The 21,929-nt window shown below is 40.8% G+C and overlaps 1 protein-coding gene across 1 annotated transcript; it reads left to right on the top strand.

The window, feature by feature from the left end:
* The first annotated feature begins 1,890 nt into the window (after nt 1-1,890).
* Nucleotides 1,891-21,720, top strand: LOC128768638 (protein EFR3 homolog B). The gene is made up of 23 exons (XM_053881636.1): nt 1,891-2,442; nt 8,117-8,193; nt 9,050-9,177; nt 9,467-9,617; nt 12,012-12,133; nt 12,391-12,540; nt 14,257-14,391; nt 15,380-15,458; nt 15,949-16,084; nt 16,163-16,324; nt 16,418-16,529; nt 16,600-16,651; nt 16,787-16,959; nt 17,034-17,109; nt 17,194-17,355; nt 17,599-17,730; nt 17,804-17,871; nt 17,944-18,071; nt 18,418-18,509; nt 18,579-18,627; nt 19,648-19,754; nt 19,829-19,878; nt 19,947-21,720. The coding sequence occupies exons 1-23, from the start codon at nt 2,358-2,360 to the stop codon at nt 20,050-20,052; spliced, it is 2,532 nt and encodes an 843-aa protein (XP_053737611.1). The 5' UTR covers nt 1,891-2,357; the 3' UTR covers nt 20,053-21,720.
* The last annotated feature ends 209 nt before the right edge of the window (nt 21,721-21,929 follow it).

Below are 21,929 nucleotides of genomic sequence, written 5' to 3'. Positions count from 1 at the left end.
ATGAACTGTTGAAACATTTCACATGAAAGTTTCTGTTAAGAAAGAGATTCACTAGGAGTGTATCACAAAATTTTAGTTGAACTGTAAGCTACAAGCCATAATATGAATTCACAGGATCACACTGGAAACACGGTGTAAAAAGACAAGGTGGCTGAGTGGTTAAGGCGATGGACTGCTAATCCATTGGGCTCTGCATGCATGGGTTTGAATCCCATCCTTCTTGAATGCATACATACATACATACATATGAATGCATATGTAAGCTTAATGGTCCATAAACTAATTTTAATATATACTGATGCAGGTGGACATCATTCATCTTGGTAAAACAAACAACAAAAAGTTATTTCATTTTTAATAGTTTGTGAGTGGTTAAGGTGCCGGACCGCTCATCCATGGATGGGTTCGAATCCCACCCTTGTCACTTCAATTGTTTCAATTTGATGTTGTATATGTCCTTCCCTGACTGAAATTCAGAGGGCTAATTTTGTATACATAATCTATTATTAGTATTTTGGTATGAAATCTATTATAGTCCCATTGAATTAACTGGAAAGACACAGAACAGGATAAGGTTGGTTATAGAATTATAATGCGTGAAGAGAACATGAGACACATCATATACTTTACCGAAGCTACGTAATTTACCGTTTATGTTTTCTCATCATTTGAGATTTTTAATATGATATCAAGCACTTCCTAATATTACCGCCACAAAAAAGAAAGATAAATTAAAAACATTATCTTGTCAAAGACAAGTCTGGATATTATTATTATCATGTTAACTAATGTAATAAATAAAAACAACAGCAGCAATGACGATAATAATAATAATAATAATAATAATAATAATAATTTCCGTATTTACTGTTCCTCCCAAAACTTGTGACACTGACAAGTCTCGTATGGTGAAGCATCCCTGGCGGCTGATTCATAGAGTCGGACTTAAACAGCCGGTGACTTGAGAATAAGAAACGGTGGCTTTGTCGCAAACGTGTTGATATGAATTCATCTCTATGAGTGCCTAATGGTTATTAATAACTACGTACATGCTCGACAGTCGGGAGGCTGGGTGTTCTTCGTTATATGGTGAGTAACGCTTTTAAAGCAGTGGAGCTGAAGGGTTTCCCCAAGTGCTGCTGCTATGTTGTTAGCTTAGCCGCTAGTCGCCTGGATGGTGTTGCTTTAATTTTACGTGAAATAACACGGCCTGTACTGTTATGATAGAGAATGAACATTGTTTTGTGTTGGTGATAATTAATAATTCGCCGTGAACACATGTTTTGTTCACGGACTTCTGACAAGCTGACAGTGATGGAACATACGCTAAAATATTCAACTTTTGATCATGTTAAAGGAATAATTACTCATGTACAATTAAACTGGAACGATATCGATGTGGTAGGGACGTTCATAAGCAAAATTCTGAGGGATACACGCTGATTTGTGTTTCGACTTCCGCAGGCCGCAGATGATCCTGGGGTTTTCCTGATTGACGAGTGTAGGTTTCAGGGTCGCGCGTCACCCTGCCTTAAAACTCTGTGGACCTGAATGAAACTACACCCTCTAGTGGCTGATATCCAACATGACGGGTAGGTGTGAAAAAGTTCGCAGACATCCAATTTCCGTTGTGGTCGTAAGAGCCTGAGAGTGGCCCTAATAATGTTTGTTTGGTTCGTTTTTTCTCCGCCCTGGAGTGAAATGTCGGATATTAAGGCAGTAATCGATTTGTGTGTTGTTCTAAACTGAAAAAGGAGACATTTTTGCCTGAAAATGTTATGCACGACCAGTTCTGGAAAAATCCTAACATGGTTTTTTATTGCACCAAATTCCTTGAATATCAAGCCCACAAACTGAAAGGTTATCGTGTGATTCTCTTGTTCCCTGCTTCCTTCTGCCCTCCTCTTTGTGTGTCCTCTTGACCCAGAGTGGATAGAGGGATGCATTGTGTTGTCGGATGGATATTAATGAGAGTGAGAGGTTCGCGCACTGAGACCAGTTCAGCTATTGAAGGACACATCGCTAATCTCCACATAATACGGTCAACCTGTCTTATGTACTAATATGAATTACTAACCTCAAGTGCAACTGCTCTGCAAGGATTATTCGCTGGTTTTGACTTTCCAGAGGAGCAGCACTTAAGGGACATACGTTTTTTTTTATTTATTCTGTTTTTTTTTGTTTTGGGGACTCATCTATGGTGAAGTAGAGCAGGTTGGAACAGTTTGAAACATATTCATGTGAGCTTGTTTAGATTCTATTTCAACGTATCTGATAATTGCTGTAGGTTTTTATTTATGTGGTTCTGTAGCTTGTTGCTTTAAAGATTGGTAGTTGTTGCTTTTAGTGTGTTTGTCATGCCCTTGCCTGCACCCGATGTCCCGGCCTCTCAGAGGTTGGCACTGGATTGTCGCACCCTGTTGGACCATCGTGTTGGCAAGGGTAAGTGACAATACAACCTCTGTTCAGCCTGTGGCACTTGTCAATGAGCTTAATTGTTGTGCTAATAAGAGACACAGTTTTAGTAATGTTTTTGCAGCGTGATTTGTAAATGCAGTAAAGTTAGATTTGCTTTAGTTTTCTCTTAATACTCGGAACAGCATTATGTATTCCTATTAAATCGGGATTGAGCTGTGTGTTGGTGTATTGTGCTTTTGTTGTCCCATATACCTGGGACACGCGTCATCACCATTTAAACCATTTTTATTATCAATGTTAGCGTTGGAAAATAATTTAACTATTATTGCAGAAGATATTCGGTTAGAAATCATTTGATACGAGAAATTATTCTGAGAAGTTGTTGTACATAATCCATCTCACTTTATTAAAATGTTCCATCAATTAATATATTTTAATCTTAAAATAAAAACAAAAGAAAGCAATTTTTAGCTACTATCTTTATTGCCATGTATATAATTTATTTCAAATCTCCCTGAAAGTGTTTCTGATGTATCATAAATGCACTGCAGAAGTCTCGATGATGCTCATGGTGAAGTAAAGGTTGAGAGAGAGAAGGTTGGATCGAAGGTCTTTCCTCCTCTATCCTCGTTTTCTCAGCATTCGATTCCTTGCAACTGTGAAATGTGATTAAAACGTGTGCAGTAACCACAGCTACATGTGAAACCTTCACTACATCTTTGAGGACAAACCAAGACAAACGGCAAAATCCAAGGTCATCACGGCACGCTCGCTCTGACGTTGCCTGTCAGCTGCGCTTTGCGTGTATGTTGCTGTGTGTGTGTGTGTCTGCGCAGTGGGGGGAGCGAGAGAGTGAGAGTGTATGTGTGTGTGTGTGTGTGTAATTCATTGCATCAAGCTAGCCTCTGCACCAATCACGGTGCGCATTCATCTGCCTTCAGCTCCGAGCACACGTGCAGGCATTTATTCCAGTGTGAGCAGAGTGTGTGTTTGCGGTGCTTATTGGCACAGCAGCATGTCTCTATGAGTGGCTGAGCCTTTAGGGGAAACATAAGCATCTGTAGTGAGAGCCTCCAACATCACGATCGATGTACGGTAAGGACAACAATCAGTCTTCAGATTTTAAGCATGTCTGTGTGTACATTTTTTTCTGGGCTAATTTAAGAATGTGAGTGGTTTAAGGCATCCAGTACCGAGCCAGTTTTGCTACATTCTACAACCATGCTTCCTCAGAAAGAGGCGGTCACTTCCCGTAGAAGCACATTAGTGAGAGGACTGTGTTGTCTCTGGTGAGGCTTCAGCACTATTTTGGAACGGAACAGCCATTTGGAAATGTTTATTTTCGGTAAAGTGAGCAATTTTTGTCTTTCAGGCCTCATTCTTATATTTCTTTTCCTCGATCTTGGGAATTAATTCCTCTGCTCTTAAAGGATTCTTGTAAATAGGCTTGTTGTGTTCTGGACTAGTAGGTTAATATAGCCACTTGCCAGAAATGTCTTAGATACTCCCATTTACTTATATGAGATACAGAGACCTGATGGCTTCAACTTCATTTTGTTGTTTTATTAAATGTGTTGAAATCATAGCGCCATCCACTGTGTGAATTGTACACAAAACCATGTGACATTATGTGTGCATTCCAATCCTGTCAACAGTTCCACTATTCAGTTAAAAATATTTCAGTCAGGGTTAAAAATATAGCTAAATATCATGTATAATGTTTTTACAGTTGTTTTTATTAATATGGACAAAATATTTTTGCATTCTTACTATAAACCAAAACCTTCAATTCAATTGTTGTCTCTCAAATACCCAAAGCTGTCAATATAAGTTGCCTCAATATGCTCTGTGATGGACTGTTGGGGGTATTGCCACTCAGAATTTCTAAACAAATTTGCATTGTTAAGTAGTTTTCAACGTTTTCAATCCATCAGCTTCATTTGTTTACTAGCAACCGACAGAATAATTGTCTTTACATAATGTTTTACTCCAGGCCAAGTTTTCCTGATAAACCAGTGTCAATGGTCGCTTCAGGTGCCTTCTTTAAGCAAGAGGGGGAGGGCTCAACCTGGGATTTGTATTGACGCAGGAGCATGTTAAAACCGTCCAATTCCCCTTATCCACCGGAAAACAAACGGCAGTAGGTGACTAAATGATTGCCGTCTTCATTGTGCAAAAGTGCAGTGCCAGGTTCCCTGCCCTGTCGAGAATTCCCTGGGGAATATTCTGCCGTTAACAGTGCCAATGGTTTTACTGGGACATTGATTGATGGCACGTCGATTTACTCTAATTAAAAATGCACTAAGCTTGGCTCTGAGTTTAGAGACTATTGATGGGCAAACATTCGAGGTTGTTAGGTAATGAATTGTTGTTTCCCTTGACAACAAAGCTCCAATCTGATAGTGATTCATAGCATGGTGCATCGCTCATGGCACAGGGATTTGGTGGCTGTTTTGTCTGCACATTAGCGTGGCGGTCACGTTACTCCTGCCATGTCGTATGCCACTTTACAGCATTGAATATGTGCTGCTAAGCTGACTTTTAAGTGCAAGGATTAAATGATGATAGACGTGCAGATGTGTATGGATGAGAACAGCTACTTTGTTACATATAGTGCTGAATTGATATGTTGCAGACTGTAACATTAGATTTATGCCTGATGCCCAAGGCTCCATGGCTTCAGATTTCTACATTTAGAGCTTGAAGAACAGTCAACTCGACTGAGGTGTTTCAATTCAGAGGTTTCATATATAGCCAAGACAATCATGGAATCTGATCTTGAGCTCGAATAGCACGAATAATAAGTATGACTCCTTTTTAATATAATTTATGGTATAAATCTCTCAAATGTTATGGCTTTGATTCTCCCACCATACTGTTGAAGCAAACATGTATTTATTTAAGTCTGATCACCTCGGACCTCTCTCACTATTATACGACCATCTCCTCTATGGATGTGTGTTTTGCAAAACAAATGAACATGTTTACATGCGCTGTTGAAACAGCAGCTTGTTATTCATATTTCACACCTTGTCCGCATTCTCTATCAATTTTCCAATTATCATTCGTCACGATCTGTGTCTCCCCTCCGCTTTGTGCGCAGATATAAAAATAGCAGACTTTGGTTGGTGTTCCCCCTCTTCCTCTTATGTAATGTAGCCCCTGACTTGCTTCATGAGAAGTGCACTTTGCTCAGGTGGTATCTTGTTTACGCTAATTATATGAGTGAGTGAGTTAATGTGTTTTTTTTTGTTTTTTGCATGAGGTCACATCATAGCAGTTGTCCCTCACTGAGGAAGAAGCCTCTGCAAACACAGATCCTGGATGTGTTAAATATTCACTTGACTGGCTTTCCAAACTATATTTACTCTCCCCTGCCAGCCTTGGGACTTGGATGTTGGCTTAAGGACATGATACCATTATGCAGCAATATTCTTATCACTGCCTTGTGACTTCATTATATATATATATTAATATATAGATATATAATATTGCAGGCGCTCTTAAAAACAGGAACAGTTGCATTTATATATGAATAGACAATATCAAAGATGCTTAATGGCATATGGATTTTGACAGTTGGGAAACTCGAAAATTCTTCATGGCTTCTTGGGTGATAATAGTCATAGAGTTATTACCATTAAATTATCCACCATTGAATGATTTAGTTCTGTATTAGTTTATCATTTGCATGCAGCGGCACCGTGTTTGTGTGTGGGTTTGTGATTAAAACGGTGCTTGAGTTTCAGTGTGCAGCCCCTAAATATGCTGGCAGCTCGCAGCACAGTGTGGGCGGATGTCGTGAGACCCCTTGTTAGGTGTTTTCCATCACAAACATAATACTTATCCTCCTACCTATCCTTGTCACTTCTTACATCAACACCCACAATTGTGGTCTCTATTTTCCGGCCTGTATTTTTTTGTGTCCCAGTATTGGTGGCTCTCATTCTAAGGAAGATGATGATGTCTTAAAAATAATCAGATTCAAAACATACATTCCTAGTGACACACAAAACGTGTTATTAAAAATGTATTGCCAGATAACTAATCTTTTCTAATCTAACTCAAATGATATTTGCATCGTCATCTTCCATTGGATTTTGACTGATGAATTGATGGCCATACTGAAGAACCTCTCAGCTTTGTGACTCACAACCTCCCCCATCACACTTACATCCCTTCCTTTTGCTCAAGGGGCCATTTCTCCTGGTGTCCACACGTAAGGACAAGCTTTTTCATTTTCATCTTTGACTCCAGCTCACTGGCCCCAGGCCAGCATAGCAGGGATGAGTGCAGAGTCTTCATTAGTGTTTGAAGTGATGGAGTGAAGAATAGGTGATCTATAAATAGACCCATAGCTTTCAGTGATAGATCATACACCCTTAAAACACAGCAATCACTAAGAAATTCCTCCCTCCTCTGTGAAGACCTTTTTCTGTCATCAGAAGCCATAAGGTCACAGGTTTTTTATGCATTTAATTTGTCTTTATCTCTTCAAACATAAGTGTTTTTCTGTGACGAGCTGAGACTGTTTTCTTTTTGCCATCTTTACAATCATGTGGGTTACTCCCAGTAACTTGTTTGGATTTAAATACCAAGCTTCTTCATGTGAGGAGAAAAGGGAAGCAAAGGCTATTTTTGTTTACCATCCTCTGGAGTTGTTCATAAAGCCTGCTGTCTCAACAAACAGACCGCGTTTCAATTTTCTTGTATTATGTTCTCCCAAATTCCTGCTCCAACAAGACTTTATGTAAAGGCAGCTATTTCTGGGTATTTTATAGTGACCCTCTTTTCCTTATCCTCTCCGGGACCCTTTATGACTCACCACTGCTGAATGTCCTCAGCCAATCAAAACCAAGCAATCAGCTATTGCCTCACAACTCTTCAAGGCTTCTCTTGAGTGCATTGATGGAAACCGAGACAATCCGTGTGTGTGTTTGTGTGGTGGTATTGTTTTGGCCTGTTTTCCTTGTGACCACATTCCTCCTGTAATCTTTCCAACTTCAAACAGCCTTCTGCACAATAGCTCCTGTTAGGTCATGTGACAGAGCTGATGTTATACAACACAGTGGGACTCTGTTGTGTCAACTATGTTTTTGTTTTGCTCACTTTCTTAATAATCTTTGTTGGCTCTCAAATCATGCTGTGTGGCTAATGTTTGATGCATAAAGCAACTACTGTTCCATAACCAAGTGATATGTTTGGCATTTGTAGTTACTTGCAACTCTTATTGACTCTGAAAACACATTTGTGAGTGCTCAAATATTTCTCTGCGTCTCAAACATTTCTGTTTATAACGCAGACTAGACACAATAGTATCACTGTCAGAATATGCTTTGTCACATTATGCTGGTTTTGACAGGAGGCACAGTGAAGAATCATTCTCCCGCTTTCATTTGTGGCTTGATTCCTAAAAGGAGAAAAGTTAAAGCTTAACAAATCCTTTTGTAAGGAATTAATTTGTCTGGTGAAGACATGAGGTAGATGGGTACATTTTTTTGTTATTCTCAGCAGAATTATCACAGTGTAGTTGTCGGGAAGTTGTTCGGAGACCATAATAATGGAGCGATTTGTGAGACTTCTCTTTCTGTACAGCATAACTGAGAATCTATATTGAATTTTCTGGTTAACACACAAAAGTTGAATTTGATATTTTCAGTTTACAGTTATTCCTGACAACTGCTTTTGTATTCCTTAGGGGTCTGTGGCTGCTGTGGGGCGCTCCGGCCTCGGTATAAGAGGCTGGTGGACAACATCTTCCCAGAAGATCCCGAGGTAAGACACAATACTCAGAAGATTGTTTGGTAAACACTGGAACTTGTTGGATAATTTCGAAACATGGGGCATCAAAGATTAGTTTCACTAACACACTGAGTCTACGACGCTTTGACGCTTAATTTCCTCAAACACATGAGTGAAATTGACTTGTAGTGTGTTGAATTTCGAACCTCCTCCGTGTCATCTGCCTTCACACTCTTCATGTCCAACTGCAGGTTATATTGGAGCTCTCATGTTTTAGAATTTGATGCCGATGACTCATGAACAGAGTTGGCTGCGGAAGCTTTTCATCTGTGCTTCTGTTCAACTGCAGTAACCCACTTTAGCCGTCAGATCTTCTGCCAAATCTGAAGTACTTCTTTTTGACTTTGAATTCCCAAAATAAGAATTTCTCTGCTTGAACGACTGTCATTGGAAGTGTAACTAACATTGGTGTGGAGTCTTGGGAATCGTGTAACTGTTACTTCATAATTAATGTGGTGTTTCACAGTATTTAAACTTCAACATATATATGTATGAGAAAACAAGATGACAAAGGCATCTCTCTGCTTTTTCCTTATGTAGAACCTTTCTGTCAATAAATGTCAAGAGTGAGACCTAATCTACACATGTGAGAAGCAGGTCACGGGAAGGGGAAAAGCGGAGGAGTAGTCTTTGATCTAATTTTGCTTTACCAATGTGGGTTATCGTTCTAATTTAAGTTTAGTTAAAGTAAGTTTGCAATGTATAAGAACACTGAAATGAACATTCATTTACTGAGTATCTTCCACACTAAAAAGTGGTTGAGGGATCCAGAATTTAAATTCTAGTCATTTGACCAGTCCAATGTTTTTCTCTCTCTGTCACCTGCCAGGATGGACTGGTGAAGGCCAACATGGAGAAGCTGACATTCTACGCTCTGTCAGCTCCAGAGAAACTGGACCGGATCGGAGCGTACCTGTCTGAGAGGTTGTCAAGGGATGTTGCTCGGCACAGATATGGGTAGGCACGACCCACAGGTTGCCATTTATAAAACAATATGTGCGTCTTCTTTGAACTGTGATGATAGACTGTCTCGCTTTTGCCAAAAAAAGTGTCTTAAAATTTTTCTCATAAATATATCATGACGCTTTGGTAACCACAGACATCCTAATTAATATTCTACCCTACAACTGTCTGCCTAATTCAGATATATGATTCCTGCTGCTTCACGCATTCTGCATTTAACAAACAGACCAGTTTAGTCTTGTGACATTGACAGATTTTGTTCTGTCTTCTCCCCATCACTCAGATATGTGTGCATCGCCATGGAAGCTCTGGACCAGCTGCTGATGGCCTGTCACTGTCAGAGTATCAACCTTTTTGTGGAGAGTTTTTTGAAGATGGTGCGGAAGTTGCTTGAGTCGGACAAACCCAGTTTGCAGATCCTTGGAACCAACTCGGTAAGTAGCAGTGTTTTATTTTCTATTTCTTGCCTCCGAAATATTATTTGACTGAAAATTGGAATTAGTAGTCATTATCTCCCAACTACTCCTGAACCTTTTTTGAAGTATTTGGGCAAAAATAGAGACAAGAGTTAACATGCCCTTTGACATTTAATTTTCATTTTCATTTGGAGGCAGGGTATCTGAAGCTTCAACAAAAGACTTCTGTCTGAATCTTTTCTATTCGCATAATTAGTTTGAGTTTTCTATCTCGAGTAGTCATTAAAGACTCCTTTTTATAGCACCAATGTCTACAAATTCTAAGGTGAAACTTAGTGAAAGGCAAAGAAGTAACCTGCTCTGTATTCAATGGGTGTCTTTCTGGGTCCTCAGACTTCATCCATTGTGTACTTGGGTACTAATAGAAGAGAGCTTTCTAAAACACAGGTTCATTAGGGTCTTCAAAGGTGACTACTACCATCTTCTTTTTCCATTCTTCTCTTGCATTCCCGAAACTGATGGCTCAATTAAGTTTCTCCAGGAAGGCAGATATTTAGAGAATAAACAGGCCCAAAATCTTAGTCGGAGTAGAGTGAGTGACTGATGTGGAAAGCAGCTATCAGTGCTGCCGGCAGGGTCAGCAGGGGATGCATAAAGGGAATCAGATTAGCTGCAGAGCACGTTGGCAAAGCTCAGCTGTCGTCCACACAGATTGTCAAGACACGCATCTTGCTCATAATCTTTCTGCTGTCAGTCTCTCAAGCACATGGGTGTGTATGTTGAACAGATGTAGCTGCTAATCTGTTGATAATGCATGTTGTTGGGAATATTTGGAGGAATTGATTAGTGCTGTTCTTATTGTTCACTTATTTGAGAAACACTTGGTCCAAGCGTCACCTCAGGTATACTTTCTTTCTTGAGTCTGTCCTGTTAATGTGCTCAGTGTGGGTCCACTTTGAAGCTGACCTGTGACAGTGAGAGGTGAAAGGTGAGGATTAGACAGTTTATCACTGCAAGACTGTCACTGCCATCCTCTAAGCTCAACTGTACAGACAAGTATTTCTCTCAACATGCCACTACTTCTCTGGATGCGTTTATGGTCTAAAGGTTTGGGGCACAGCTGCATAGCACTTCTGCAAATTGAACCCACACTTGAGTGTAGAAGGAATGAGTTTCTGCTGCTGAAGTGCACGACCCGCCCTCCAGTGTGGAAGTCTCAAGAAGTAGTTGCGATGAAATTTCCAGTATCACCTCTCTGGTTCTCGCCTGCAGGGCTAAGCGAGAGTACAACTTTTTAATCAGTCTTTTCAGTCACACCCTGTCAGAGATTGTGAGGCTGCTGCACCAATGAAGATAGCTGTTGTCACCACAGAGTCAAAAATCTGCCCTCATGACTCCAGATGAGAAAGTCACATTTCACTTTTTCTCACAGAACATTGTGAAGTCCAGACACATTGACTAGAAGAACTAAAGTACCTCTTAGACTCCATAATATCGATGTCCCGCATCAGTCTAGGTAGATCCTAATGACTTGGACAAGATTATTCGTTCTCTGCTGTGGCCTGGAGCTGCTCCCTCTGGCACTTGTCCAGGAAATCTTAACCGTCCTTCACACCGGCCCTGTTCTGGATTCATTTAATTAACTTGCTGATGGAGCACTTCACTTACATTTATTGCATTTTTTCACGACTTTTCACTCCTTTTTGATTATCAGTTACTTCTGTCTTTTGGTATGGAAACCTGCAGAGCATGGTACTACATCAGGTTCAATCTGGCTTGCCAAACAAAACCATTTATAATGCATTAATTGGGCAGTTGGTGAAACAAGCTGTCAGGATGTTTAAGTGGTGACATTTCTGGCTCAGTAGGAGGGCACCCCGACTGCTCTATGCCTTTCACTCCTAATGAGTTGTACAGTGCAGTTTGACATTAATCAAAGGATACGCACCATAGAATTTGATTTTTAATAGAATTAGCCCAAATGAATTCGCAAAACACCACAAGGTCTGTGTTTGTGTAATTCTCATTAATGTGTTCGAACTTTGAAAGTACTTTAAATGACTATTAATGATACACATTTTACATTAGTTATTCAGATGCACTGTGCCATTGCACCACCAGTTATATCAATCCTTTAGTTTTTGTATAAAGGATGTTGCAGAGTCCGAAAAAGGTTTATTGCCTCTATTGTAAAATGAAAAGGGATTTCTTTTTTTGTGTTGGATAACAGTAATGTAGAATATAACATAATAAAATATGTGACCGATGTGAAAGGGTGCAGGTGCTAGAACTGTAAAGAGCAGCAGCATTAGTGCAGTGTTCATTTTTCCTGCGGTGTGATGCCTGATTTCATTCGAGGACAGACTTCTGTCCTCCTGATAAGATTCATTGCCCTGTCTGTTTCTCCTGCAGTTTGTGAAGTTTGCCAACATTGAGGAGGATACGCCCTCGTACCACCGTAGCTACGACTTCTTTGTGTCACGCTTCAGTGAGATGTGCCACTCTGGCTACGAAGACCCAGACGTCCGCACCAAGTGAGTGGATAGAGGCAAATGTTGAATGTCTGAATATTCATTCTCAGCTTCTTCTGTTTATTTTAAGATCACCACTGACCTTTTCATCCTCTTGATCAAAACTTAAACCTCCCTGCATTTATCAACAGCTGAAAATAGACAAAATGGCTTGTTTAAAAATAATCCAGACAGTTGGTGATGCAGACGATGAAGAGAGTCAGACGGCCTTTAATCATCTATTTATAGATTCGGTTATGTAATTGTGTCTGTTGCTCTAGGATCAGGATGGCAGGTATCAAGGGTCTCCAAGGGGTAGTGAGGAAGACAGTGAATGATGAGCTTCAGGCCAATATTTGGGACCCTCAGCACATGGACAAGATCGTGCCCTCGCTGCTCTTCAACCTGCAAAGTGGAGAGCGCACAGAGAGGTAGGTGTAATTTGCCTTGTAATGCTATTTCTCTGGACATTCAACACACAATCTTAAGTAGTAAATGCATTGAGCTGCACTTAAGGTTCTCCGATGTGTACTTACCAGTCATTAGATATCATTAACAGACTAGATGCTGCCTGGATTATTTCTAGATGATATAATCACAATATCAAATGTCACTTCCTCAACATATCGGCTTCTTTAATTTACCTTTTGTCCTTCTCTGCTTGTGTGTTGCTAGGCACTAGCATGCATTCATTCAGATTTTTATAGTCATCACAGAGTAGCTTAACAATTAGTCAACTTGTCACCATAAGACATGCTTATGGGTCGACAAATATGGCTCATTGTCTCGTTGTAGTGTTGTAAATTGCAATAGTTTGTATTTAAACTTCACATTTTAATTGCTCAAAATGTGTTTCAAAAGGTACATTTGGGAATGGTTGCACTTCACTTAAGTCTTCGATCAGCCTGTTGTGAAATGTTGCCATACTTTAGTCGTTCCGATTGGGTTCCGATTCCCAAAGTTAAATTGCATGTTGGTGGAAAACAGTCCACTGACATTAGGACTTGAACAACAACTGCCTGCAATTTAGTCGTTCATTATTAATGACAGTGTCGACAAGTTGTTGCAGCCCATCCTCAAATTAAATGTTGATGCAAGTTTTACGGTTCCTGATGTCCGTATACATGATTTTGGCTCTTTGTGAATGCAGGATGGGTTTTTGGGTGATTGACAAAATGCATGTTATTCTGCACTGAAATGGACTTTGGCTGATGTGAAGGTTAAGTCATTAGACGGGTAAGATGAGCAGACGCACAGAGCATCCTTCTGGACCGCGAGACCTTCCCTGCTGTGAGTGCCTGGACTCCCCACATTGGCTGCAATAAAATCCACAGCAGTTAGTAGGGACTAATTAAAGTCACAGATGGTGTCTCTTCCCTGCATTTGGTGTAGATGACTCAGTGAGAGCATCTTCATCCTCTGATTCTGGCCTGCAGTGGTTAGTGCAGACCCAGTAAGGCAGTGAGTTGAATTGAATGGTGACTTGAAATATTGAAATAACCCATAACCCGTTCGCCTGGTCCAGATATGCTTTCATAGAAATTGAGTACTATCCATTACCACAAAGCATTTGCTGACGGCTCATGTTTGTCTGCTGTCTGGTGGATGAAATGAGAGTATTACATTCACTGTTTTTCCCACAGCCCATACATTAGGAGCTTTCTTACAGCAGGCTCACTGAGAGGTCCTTTCCAAAAGTCACATTCACTCTTTATCCTTCTGTGCTGCGACAGCAGTCAAGATGAAACACACGTTTAATAAATAATGAAATCAGTGGCGGACCACCCAAGGCCACTCGTGCACAGGATAGAGTTGCGCAGTTAGTTTAAAACATACATGAGAACAAAGGGAGACCCGGTCTGTGTGCTGTTGGACCCCTGGGAACCTTCTTATGGGCAGATGTGAGATAAACGCAGAACACTGGAACTGCAGCAAGAATGTCTCTAGAGAACGACTGCAGTGACACAGCAGCGTTTTTGTGCCTGAAATGGACCTTTTGTAGGAATATTTGTGCCAATGAAATTGACTCTGTTCTCACCCTTCCTCCACCCTCCCCATGTGCCCTCTACTCCCTCTCTCTGCTGTCACCTCCTCCCTCCTCTCCCGTACTTTTCTGCCTCTCCTCACCTGCATTGCTTCCCCTCCAGCCGCTCCCCGTCACCGCTGCAGGCGTCGGAGAAGGAGAAAGAAAGCCCCATTGAACTGACGGAGCGCTGTTTCAGGGAGCTGCTGGGACGAGCTGCCTACGGAAACATCAAGAATGCTGTCACACCTGTACTCATGTGAGAAAGCCTTCTAATATATTTCATTGTCATTTGATGCACTTGTTCACATTTTCTCGAAAGCTTTTCCATGTGTGGGACTCATCTCTGTCCATGATTGGTTATTCTCTTTACGTGATCCCAACAATGCTTGTTCATTGATCATATGCGAGCATTCGAATGTCATGATGCAACCTTACAAGGTCACTAGAAAATATACTAGCAGCTCTATAGTGACAAGGCTTCGGTCAGTGTCTGCACGTCACTGATTTAAGTAATTTCATTAATTTAAAGTGAAATCAAGTTTGTATCTCCATGTCCGTTGACAGAATTTGACTTAAACAATACCCTTCAAAGCTGCTGTCAAAATACTGTCCCTTAGTAAAATGTCTTCAACATTTAAATCAGTTATAAACCAACCTTAACCAGTTTCCCCATAATAATTCCGTTGGAGAGCAGCTGCATTCGCATCCATATTTTGGGAACCCTTATACGCACCAGTCATTTATCTCCATTTGTTCCTTCCACATAGGCTACTACAACCGTTCAATAGTAATTATCAAGTTCAAATATTGATTGGTGGGCACTGGTATTTGGCAGACCTTAATATTGACTACCTGTTTGTATTAAGTAAGATTAATGTGTTCAAGAATATGAATTATTGTTCTATTAAGTGGATTAGTCGGATGGCGTTGCCGTGGTTATCAAGTAACCCGTCTGCTCTGCTTTCCCCAAAACTCAGCAAATGATTCAGAATGCAAAAATATGTTGCTGATTCTACCACTGGAATAAAATAATTTAAATATTGCAGATACAATACTGAATGGAAGAGTTACTCTTCAACTTCACACTGACACCCTGACCCTATCTTTTGACTTCAGCGTGTCAAAACCTTTTAGTCTGAGCCAAGACTCTACCTTCACTCAAGTGTTTCCTTTTTCTGCTCACTCAGCACTTGTCCTGTGTAATTACGTGTTCTGACACTCTCCGTGGTGCTGTTTTCCGGCAGGCACTTAGATAACCACTCTCTATGGCAGGGAAAGACCTTTGCAGTGCGCTGCTTCAAAATCATCATGTACTCCATCCAGGTGAGTAAAGTGGTGTCACTTATCCTTTCCTTTTGTCAATAAGTCATGGTACAACTTGTTAATAGACTTAATCTTGAAACCTGAAATTATATGAAATATGAGGAAAAAGTGGTGTTACTCCTGGCAGGTTACCTTTTCCGCTGTTTTATCTGAAGTACCCTCAGCTGCTCTTCAGTAAAGCTCAACAGCACCATCTACTGGCCATTTTTCTCACTTTTTTCTCTGAAGTGATGAATAAGCCCTTGTATACAGTTTAAGTCACTTACACTGCAAAGAAATAGTCCACACCCATCGCTGTGCACCGTCATGCACATGAGATGAAACCGATTTCAAGGAGTCACTTGAAGCTGTTGACTTTGTGACCCAGTGATAGATATAAATAGTTTGATATTATTAGACTGATGACTGAGGATGATTCTCTCTGAATGTGATCTTTATTTCTGCTGAATTTAAAAGTGAAAGTGAAGCCTGGTTTGTTAATCTCTTTCAGTCCCAGCACTCTCATCTAGTCATCCAGCAGCTACTAGGGCATCTTGATGCCAACAGTAAAAATTCAGCCACGGTGCGAGCTGGGATCGTGGAGGTTCTGCTGGAGGCAGCTGCTATTGCAGCCAGCGGTTCTGTAGGTGGGTGAGATCATCTCCATATTGTCTCTTGCGGTTAGGAGGACGATTTTGTTAAGGAATTTTGGCCATTGAGTGCAGGACCGACCGTGCTGGAGGTGTTCAACACTCTGCTGCGGCAGCTCCGTCTGAGTGTGGACTACGAGTTGACCGGGACTTATGATGGCAGCACAAACATCGGGACCAAGATCATCAAGGCACATGAGGAAAGACAGCTGCAGGAGGCTGTCATCAGGACCATTGGTGGGTAGCTTGTGTTGTTAGTGCTTCCCCAGTCCATTAGTGTTCAAACCACCCTTGCTCTATTCATCTGAGTAATCTGTCTATCTCTATCAGGTTCCTTTGCCAACACTTTACCAACCTACCAGAGGTCAGAGGTCATGCTTTTCATCATGGGAAAGATTCCGGTTCCTGGCGTTCATCTTGCTCTTCCCTCTTCTGGCTCTGGGTGAATATACATTTAAATATAACCGTCAGTGGAGTTAGTATTTAAATATTAATTAAATTTTTGTCTTCAGGCCTGAAGGAACCAGAATGATCCAGGTTATGCTCCTCAAGTCTTTAGTTCAGGTAAGGTTTTAGGATGTGCTAGTTCTAAAAAACATTGTGCTCTCTATTTCTGGTACCTTTGTGCTTCATGAACATCAGCAAAATTGTCTCCTTTATTCAGAAACATCAGTCGAATAACTTATTCTATTCCTTTAGGTGACGGCTGGTTTCCAGACAACCAACATGCTGACTGCACTGCCCAGCTCTTTCCTGGAGCCGCTGTTGTCCCTCTCTCTAACTGAAGATCCGGAGGTTCGCTTGCTGGTGCTACAAATCCTTCTCAGTCTCATCGACAGACATGAAAACAGACCCAAATTCTCTACCATAAGGTGCCTGTAGACATCAATGTAAAACCTTTTTTTTATACAGCTGAATTTGAATCCCAACTCGACTTTCTTTGCAGCATCATCACAGACATCTCTCTGCTCAAGCTCAAGGTGGACAAATGTTCCAGGCAGGATAACCTGTTTATGAAAAAGGTAAATTCATGGTGGTTTGAAATGAAGCTTAGGTGGTGGTGGTCGTAATATATAAAACTCTGTCTGTGTTTACCTGTATTCCAGCATGGGCAGCAGCTCTATCGTCACATTTACCTGGGTTGTAAAGAGCAGAGCAGTGGTCAGCCGCACTACGAGAATCTTTTCGCCTTGTTGGGCCTTCTTAGTGTGGAGCTGGCCAACGAAGAAGTAGTGGTGGACCTCATCCGCCTGGCTCTGGCCTTGCAGGTATGCTTTTCCTTCCCCATGTTTGTTGTTCCTCATAGGGATTTTTTTCTTTGAATTATTATACAATTATGTTGTACTTTTTAAAATGTTCCTTGCATATTTCAATGTTTAATTTCTTCAATTTTAGGGTGAGAAGAATCAGTGACTTTTACAACTGAACTGAACAGTTCAGTGTGAAAATGTTGCTTGAGTAACAACTTTTACCTGAATCGTGATCATGTTTTTCATGTTTTGCCCATACAGGACCTGGCTCTGTCCACAGATGAGGGTCTAACAATCTATAACCGTTGTGCTGTTCATGCTCTTGCTGCTGCCTACCTCAACCTCATTTGCCAACTGACCACTGTCCCCGCCTTCTGCCAGCACATACTCGAGGTATGTATGCTAGCTATGTAACACGATGATGATCATGAGACCCCTGTCCTGTCCTAACCTCTGGCCTGCTCAGGTCATTGAAGTGAGGCAGAAGGAGAGTCCCTATCTCTTGCCAGAGGACATTTTCATTGATCGACCCAAGTATGTCCGAGCTCTGTTGGAAGTTATTGCTAAGCAGTAACTGACTGTATAATAAAGCACTTTTGTTCTCAGGCTCCCGTCTTCACTCGAGAAGGTCGAGGGTGACATGTTGTTCCTCCAGTCAAAGATTACTGAAGTCCTTGGTGGAAGTGGCTACAACACAGAGAGGCTAGCGACACCATACATCCCTCAGTTCACCGGTAAGAGTGCACAGCTAAGAGGAGAAATGACGGCAGTGTTCTGCTAATGTGCATCACCGGATAGAATGGAGCCAATGTCTGTGAAGTTTTATTTATTTTGACACACAAAATATGAAGATGTGCAAAGGATTTATTATAAGATTGAAGCATCCGCTCATTGAGAACCATTATGTTTTGAAAGGATTCAAAACATAATGATACTTGGCCTTCCTTTAGTAATGTGTTCCTCATAGTGTTAGCTTAATGGTTATTGATCCACCAGGCAGATACAGTATCTCAAAATATCTGTTGTTCAGGTTAGTGAGCACTGCTTGTACTCATTAGATGACCTTTTTTCATTTACTAGACGAGGACCGCTTGTCGAAGAGGAAGAGCATTGGGGAGACAATCTCACTGCAGGTGGAGGTCGAGTCTCGAAACAGTCCAGAGAAGGAGGAGGTAAAATCAAACCGGAGAGCTATTCTCTTAGTCATGGATGTCTGCTAATGATATTTTTCTGTCATGCAGAGAACCCCAGCTGAGGAGATCACGTTTGAGACCCTGAAAAATGCCATTGGTATATACATTAATTCACTGCTATGGTCTTGTCTTTGGGGAGAGGCAGAGACAGGGAATTTTTTTAACATTGTGCAAGTGCAATTGTTTTGTAGCTGGTCAGCTCATTATTTCTCAGCACAAATGCAGCGCATCATATGAAGCCGTAATATTTTAGTGTTTGTAGTGATTGTTTTAGATCTGTTTTGGTTTTTTCCAGTTGTACATTTAAACTTTGAAGATGGCGAACTTGACTAGCGTAAACTGACCTTGAGAATTTGTATGTATTTAATATGTGATTAATAATTTATGTATTATTGATCTCTTTTTTTCTTTAAAATTTAATTCCTCTGATGAGTGTCCTTTGAAATATCAAAAAGTTTTCTTTTTTTCCAAGTCATTTCCTGCTCAATACATTTCCGAAATGGAAATGGACATGCAGTACAGAGCCATAAAAGTTTTTCAGTATGAATTAAATATAATACACAAATAAAACTGAGACATCACGGGAAGACGATGGGCAAAAGGTGTTGTGAGAAAGAAACTGTAAAATGAAAATGTCAAAGGGGCACATGTGGCCGCCAGACCATCACCAGGAATCGCCCCTGAGCTTTTTAGTGCGTGTGCTCTGAAAGACAAGCGATAAAAAGTTTGTCATCTCCAAATGTTGAAGGAGCTTATTGTTGTTAATGTGTTCCTTGCGTGAAAATCAAGCACGTTTGAACCTGTCTGACCTATCTTTAATCTGTGGCGTGTGAAGCTGCTGCTCAGCCCATTTTTTTAACCTCAGTTACAGTGATGATGACGTAATTTACAGCGTATCTTCACAGTTCACAGAGGACTCCATGTTACTAGAGTTGTTTTCAGTCAGGCAGTTTAAATGTGCTGCTGTAGGACCATGTATAAATCAAGCCGTAAACGGTGAATGTTTGCTCCACATGGTCTCCCTGTTCCTAAATAATGTTAATGTTTTGAGGAGACATGCTAGTTGAGGAACTCACCATGAACTTGAAACCCTCAACACTTTTATGTCTCCCTTCAGTCGACAGCGAGGGCATGGAAGAGCAGGAGAGAGAGAGGAGACGGCAAGTGGTGGAGAAGTTCCAGAAAGCCCCTTTCGAGGAGATTGCAGCCCACTGCGGTGCCAGGGTAAACAAGCAGTTGCCTCAAATATATTTGGGTTTGCCATTACACAATCTAATGCGCTTGTTTGTCCCTTTCAGGCGTCACTTCTGCAGAGCAAACTGAATCAGATATTTGAGATTACAATCAGGTGCGTGTCTTGGTTAGATGTTGTGGATTCACCTGGAACTGAAATTGATCAAGTTTTGTCCGCTCCAGACCTCCACCCAGCCCATCCGGAACCATCTCCTCCGGTTACGGCCAGACCCAGAGTCGATCTGTGCCCATCTACGAGATGAAGTTCCCCGACCTCTGCGTCTACTAGTGTCACCAGAACCCTCCTGTTACAACAGACACGCTGCAGCCAGAGGAAGCCAAATGTACTGACAACATTGCCACAACAAGCTTGACATGACCAACACAGCAGTATCTAGAATGCATTTTAGCTTTTAGTCTTATTAAAATGGTAGGAAATCCTCTAGATAGACTTCCTAGCTGGACTTATATTTACTCAACACTACTAAAGCACTGAAGGTCCCTGACAAAGGGCGGTTAATTTTATATATTTGTCCCACTACACGCAGCAATACCTGCCTTGATTAGACATCATTTCTTATGATTATACTTCATTTCAGAACATTATCTATGTGTAAAACTAGTGGCTGCTCTGCTGTAGTGATACTCCTTCAGCTCATTTCTGTCCATCTTTTCTGTGGTGTTCTGCCTTCTTAGTGTTAACCAAAAGTGCTTTTATGTGACAAGCATTAGTAGCCTGGACATGATTACCTTTCCAGTTTTATCGATGTTGTTATTTTCTCTGCATTTTCAAAAGAGACGGATCAATGTCCTTCTGAGCGGAGTGTGCCTTACAGGTGACTCAAGTGAAGAGACGAACCCATGTCGCGACCATTCTCAAGTGTTTACCATGATGCTCATCAGATCAAACTCGCAGAGGGATGTTTATTTTTATTCTTTGCCTGTATATACAAAGAAATATTTATCTTTAATTGGACAGAGTATATGGCTGTGTGTGTGTGTATGTGTTTTATATTAATTTATAACTCAGATGATTTTAATGATTTTAGGTGTTTAATCATGAGTAACCAGCAGAACATGAGAACTTAGAATCACCCTGTTCAATTGTCCATCCGAAACAATCTGTTTAGCGAAGTAATGATTTCACTTTTTAACTCCTGTATTGATGCCATCCCGAGTCACGCTGCAATGAGTTTGCACTCCTCTCCTCTCTCTGCTGCCTGCCAGCGGTGCATCCTGCTGTTTTTACAGCAGCAGAAAACAAGCCATTGAAGTTTAAAAACAAATGTATAATGGCAATAATCTGGCTCTAGCCTGGCCAACATCTGTAGGTAGCCGAACCGGTGTGTGGTGTTTTGAAGTGCTACTTGTGATGCTGTCTTGGTTCAGTTTGGTGCCCCCTGTGAGAGACCGTCTTTTGCTCCTGCACGTCCGTTGATGCGTGTGCTGCTGCCATGTTGTGTCAAAGATGACGGTGGTGCCTGTGTCGTGTCGTTTCATTTCTCTGGGTGTCGTGTGAGATTTCATCTTTGTGTTCTCTCCTTCCTGTTGTGTAGTCTGTTATCTGTCATTGCCGTCTTCTTTCAAGACCAAACTTTTCGTACACGTTTTGTATTGTTTCCCCCCCACCACCTGATGACAACAAAAAAGACAAATAGAGCTGAACTCTAGGTCCATGATATTTTTTTTGCCAGTTGAAAAATACATTTTTGTATAATTGGTCTGCTAGTTTTTTGTGCGTAGTGTTTTTAACAGACTAAATGTTCCTTTTCTCATTACATGTCGGGTTAATAAATCTGTTTACAGTGTAGTGCTGTGTCAAATCTGCTCTCTCTGTGAACTTTGCACTTTAAATTTGGATGATGAGTGAGAAAGGCAGCTTTTACTCAGAGAACATGCCTTATGAGTGTCCAACTGACTTTGCATGCTCGTGATGTTGCTGTGTTGTACAATAAAATCTGTCTGTAACATCAAATGAGTCATTTTTTCCTGACATCTCAATATATTAACATATATTACACATATATTATATTACACATATTATATTAATACATTGCATATTAATATATTGTCAATATAATAACTATCAATATTCATGTTGATATTTTACTATACGTAGATTTATTTTTATTTTATTCTTTCACTGTAAAGAGAGCGGGAAACGTA

The sequence above is a fragment of the Synchiropus splendidus genome, chromosome 12 (assembly GCF_027744825.2).
Source record: "Synchiropus splendidus isolate RoL2022-P1 chromosome 12, RoL_Sspl_1.0, whole genome shotgun sequence".
Classification (NCBI taxonomy): Eukaryota; Metazoa; Chordata; class Actinopteri; order Syngnathiformes; family Callionymidae; genus Synchiropus; species Synchiropus splendidus.
Note: the sequence above shows the minus strand (reverse complement) of the source record. Positions and strands in the feature narration are given on the sequence as shown.

Excerpts from the sequence above, each read along its gene's own strand:
- LOC128768638 (XM_053881636.1), top strand. The coding sequence starts at position 2,358 with ATGCCCTTGCCTGCACCCGATGTCCCGGCCTCTCAGAGGTTGGCACTG. Across the intron at positions 17,356-17,598 it reads GCCTGGCTCTGGCCTTGCAG|GACCTGGCTCTGTCCACAGA; the intron begins GTATGCTTTTCC and ends TTGCCCATACAG. Across the intron at positions 18,072-18,417 it reads ATACATCCCTCAGTTCACCG|ACGAGGACCGCTTGTCGAAG; the intron begins GTAAGAGTGCAC and ends TTCATTTACTAG.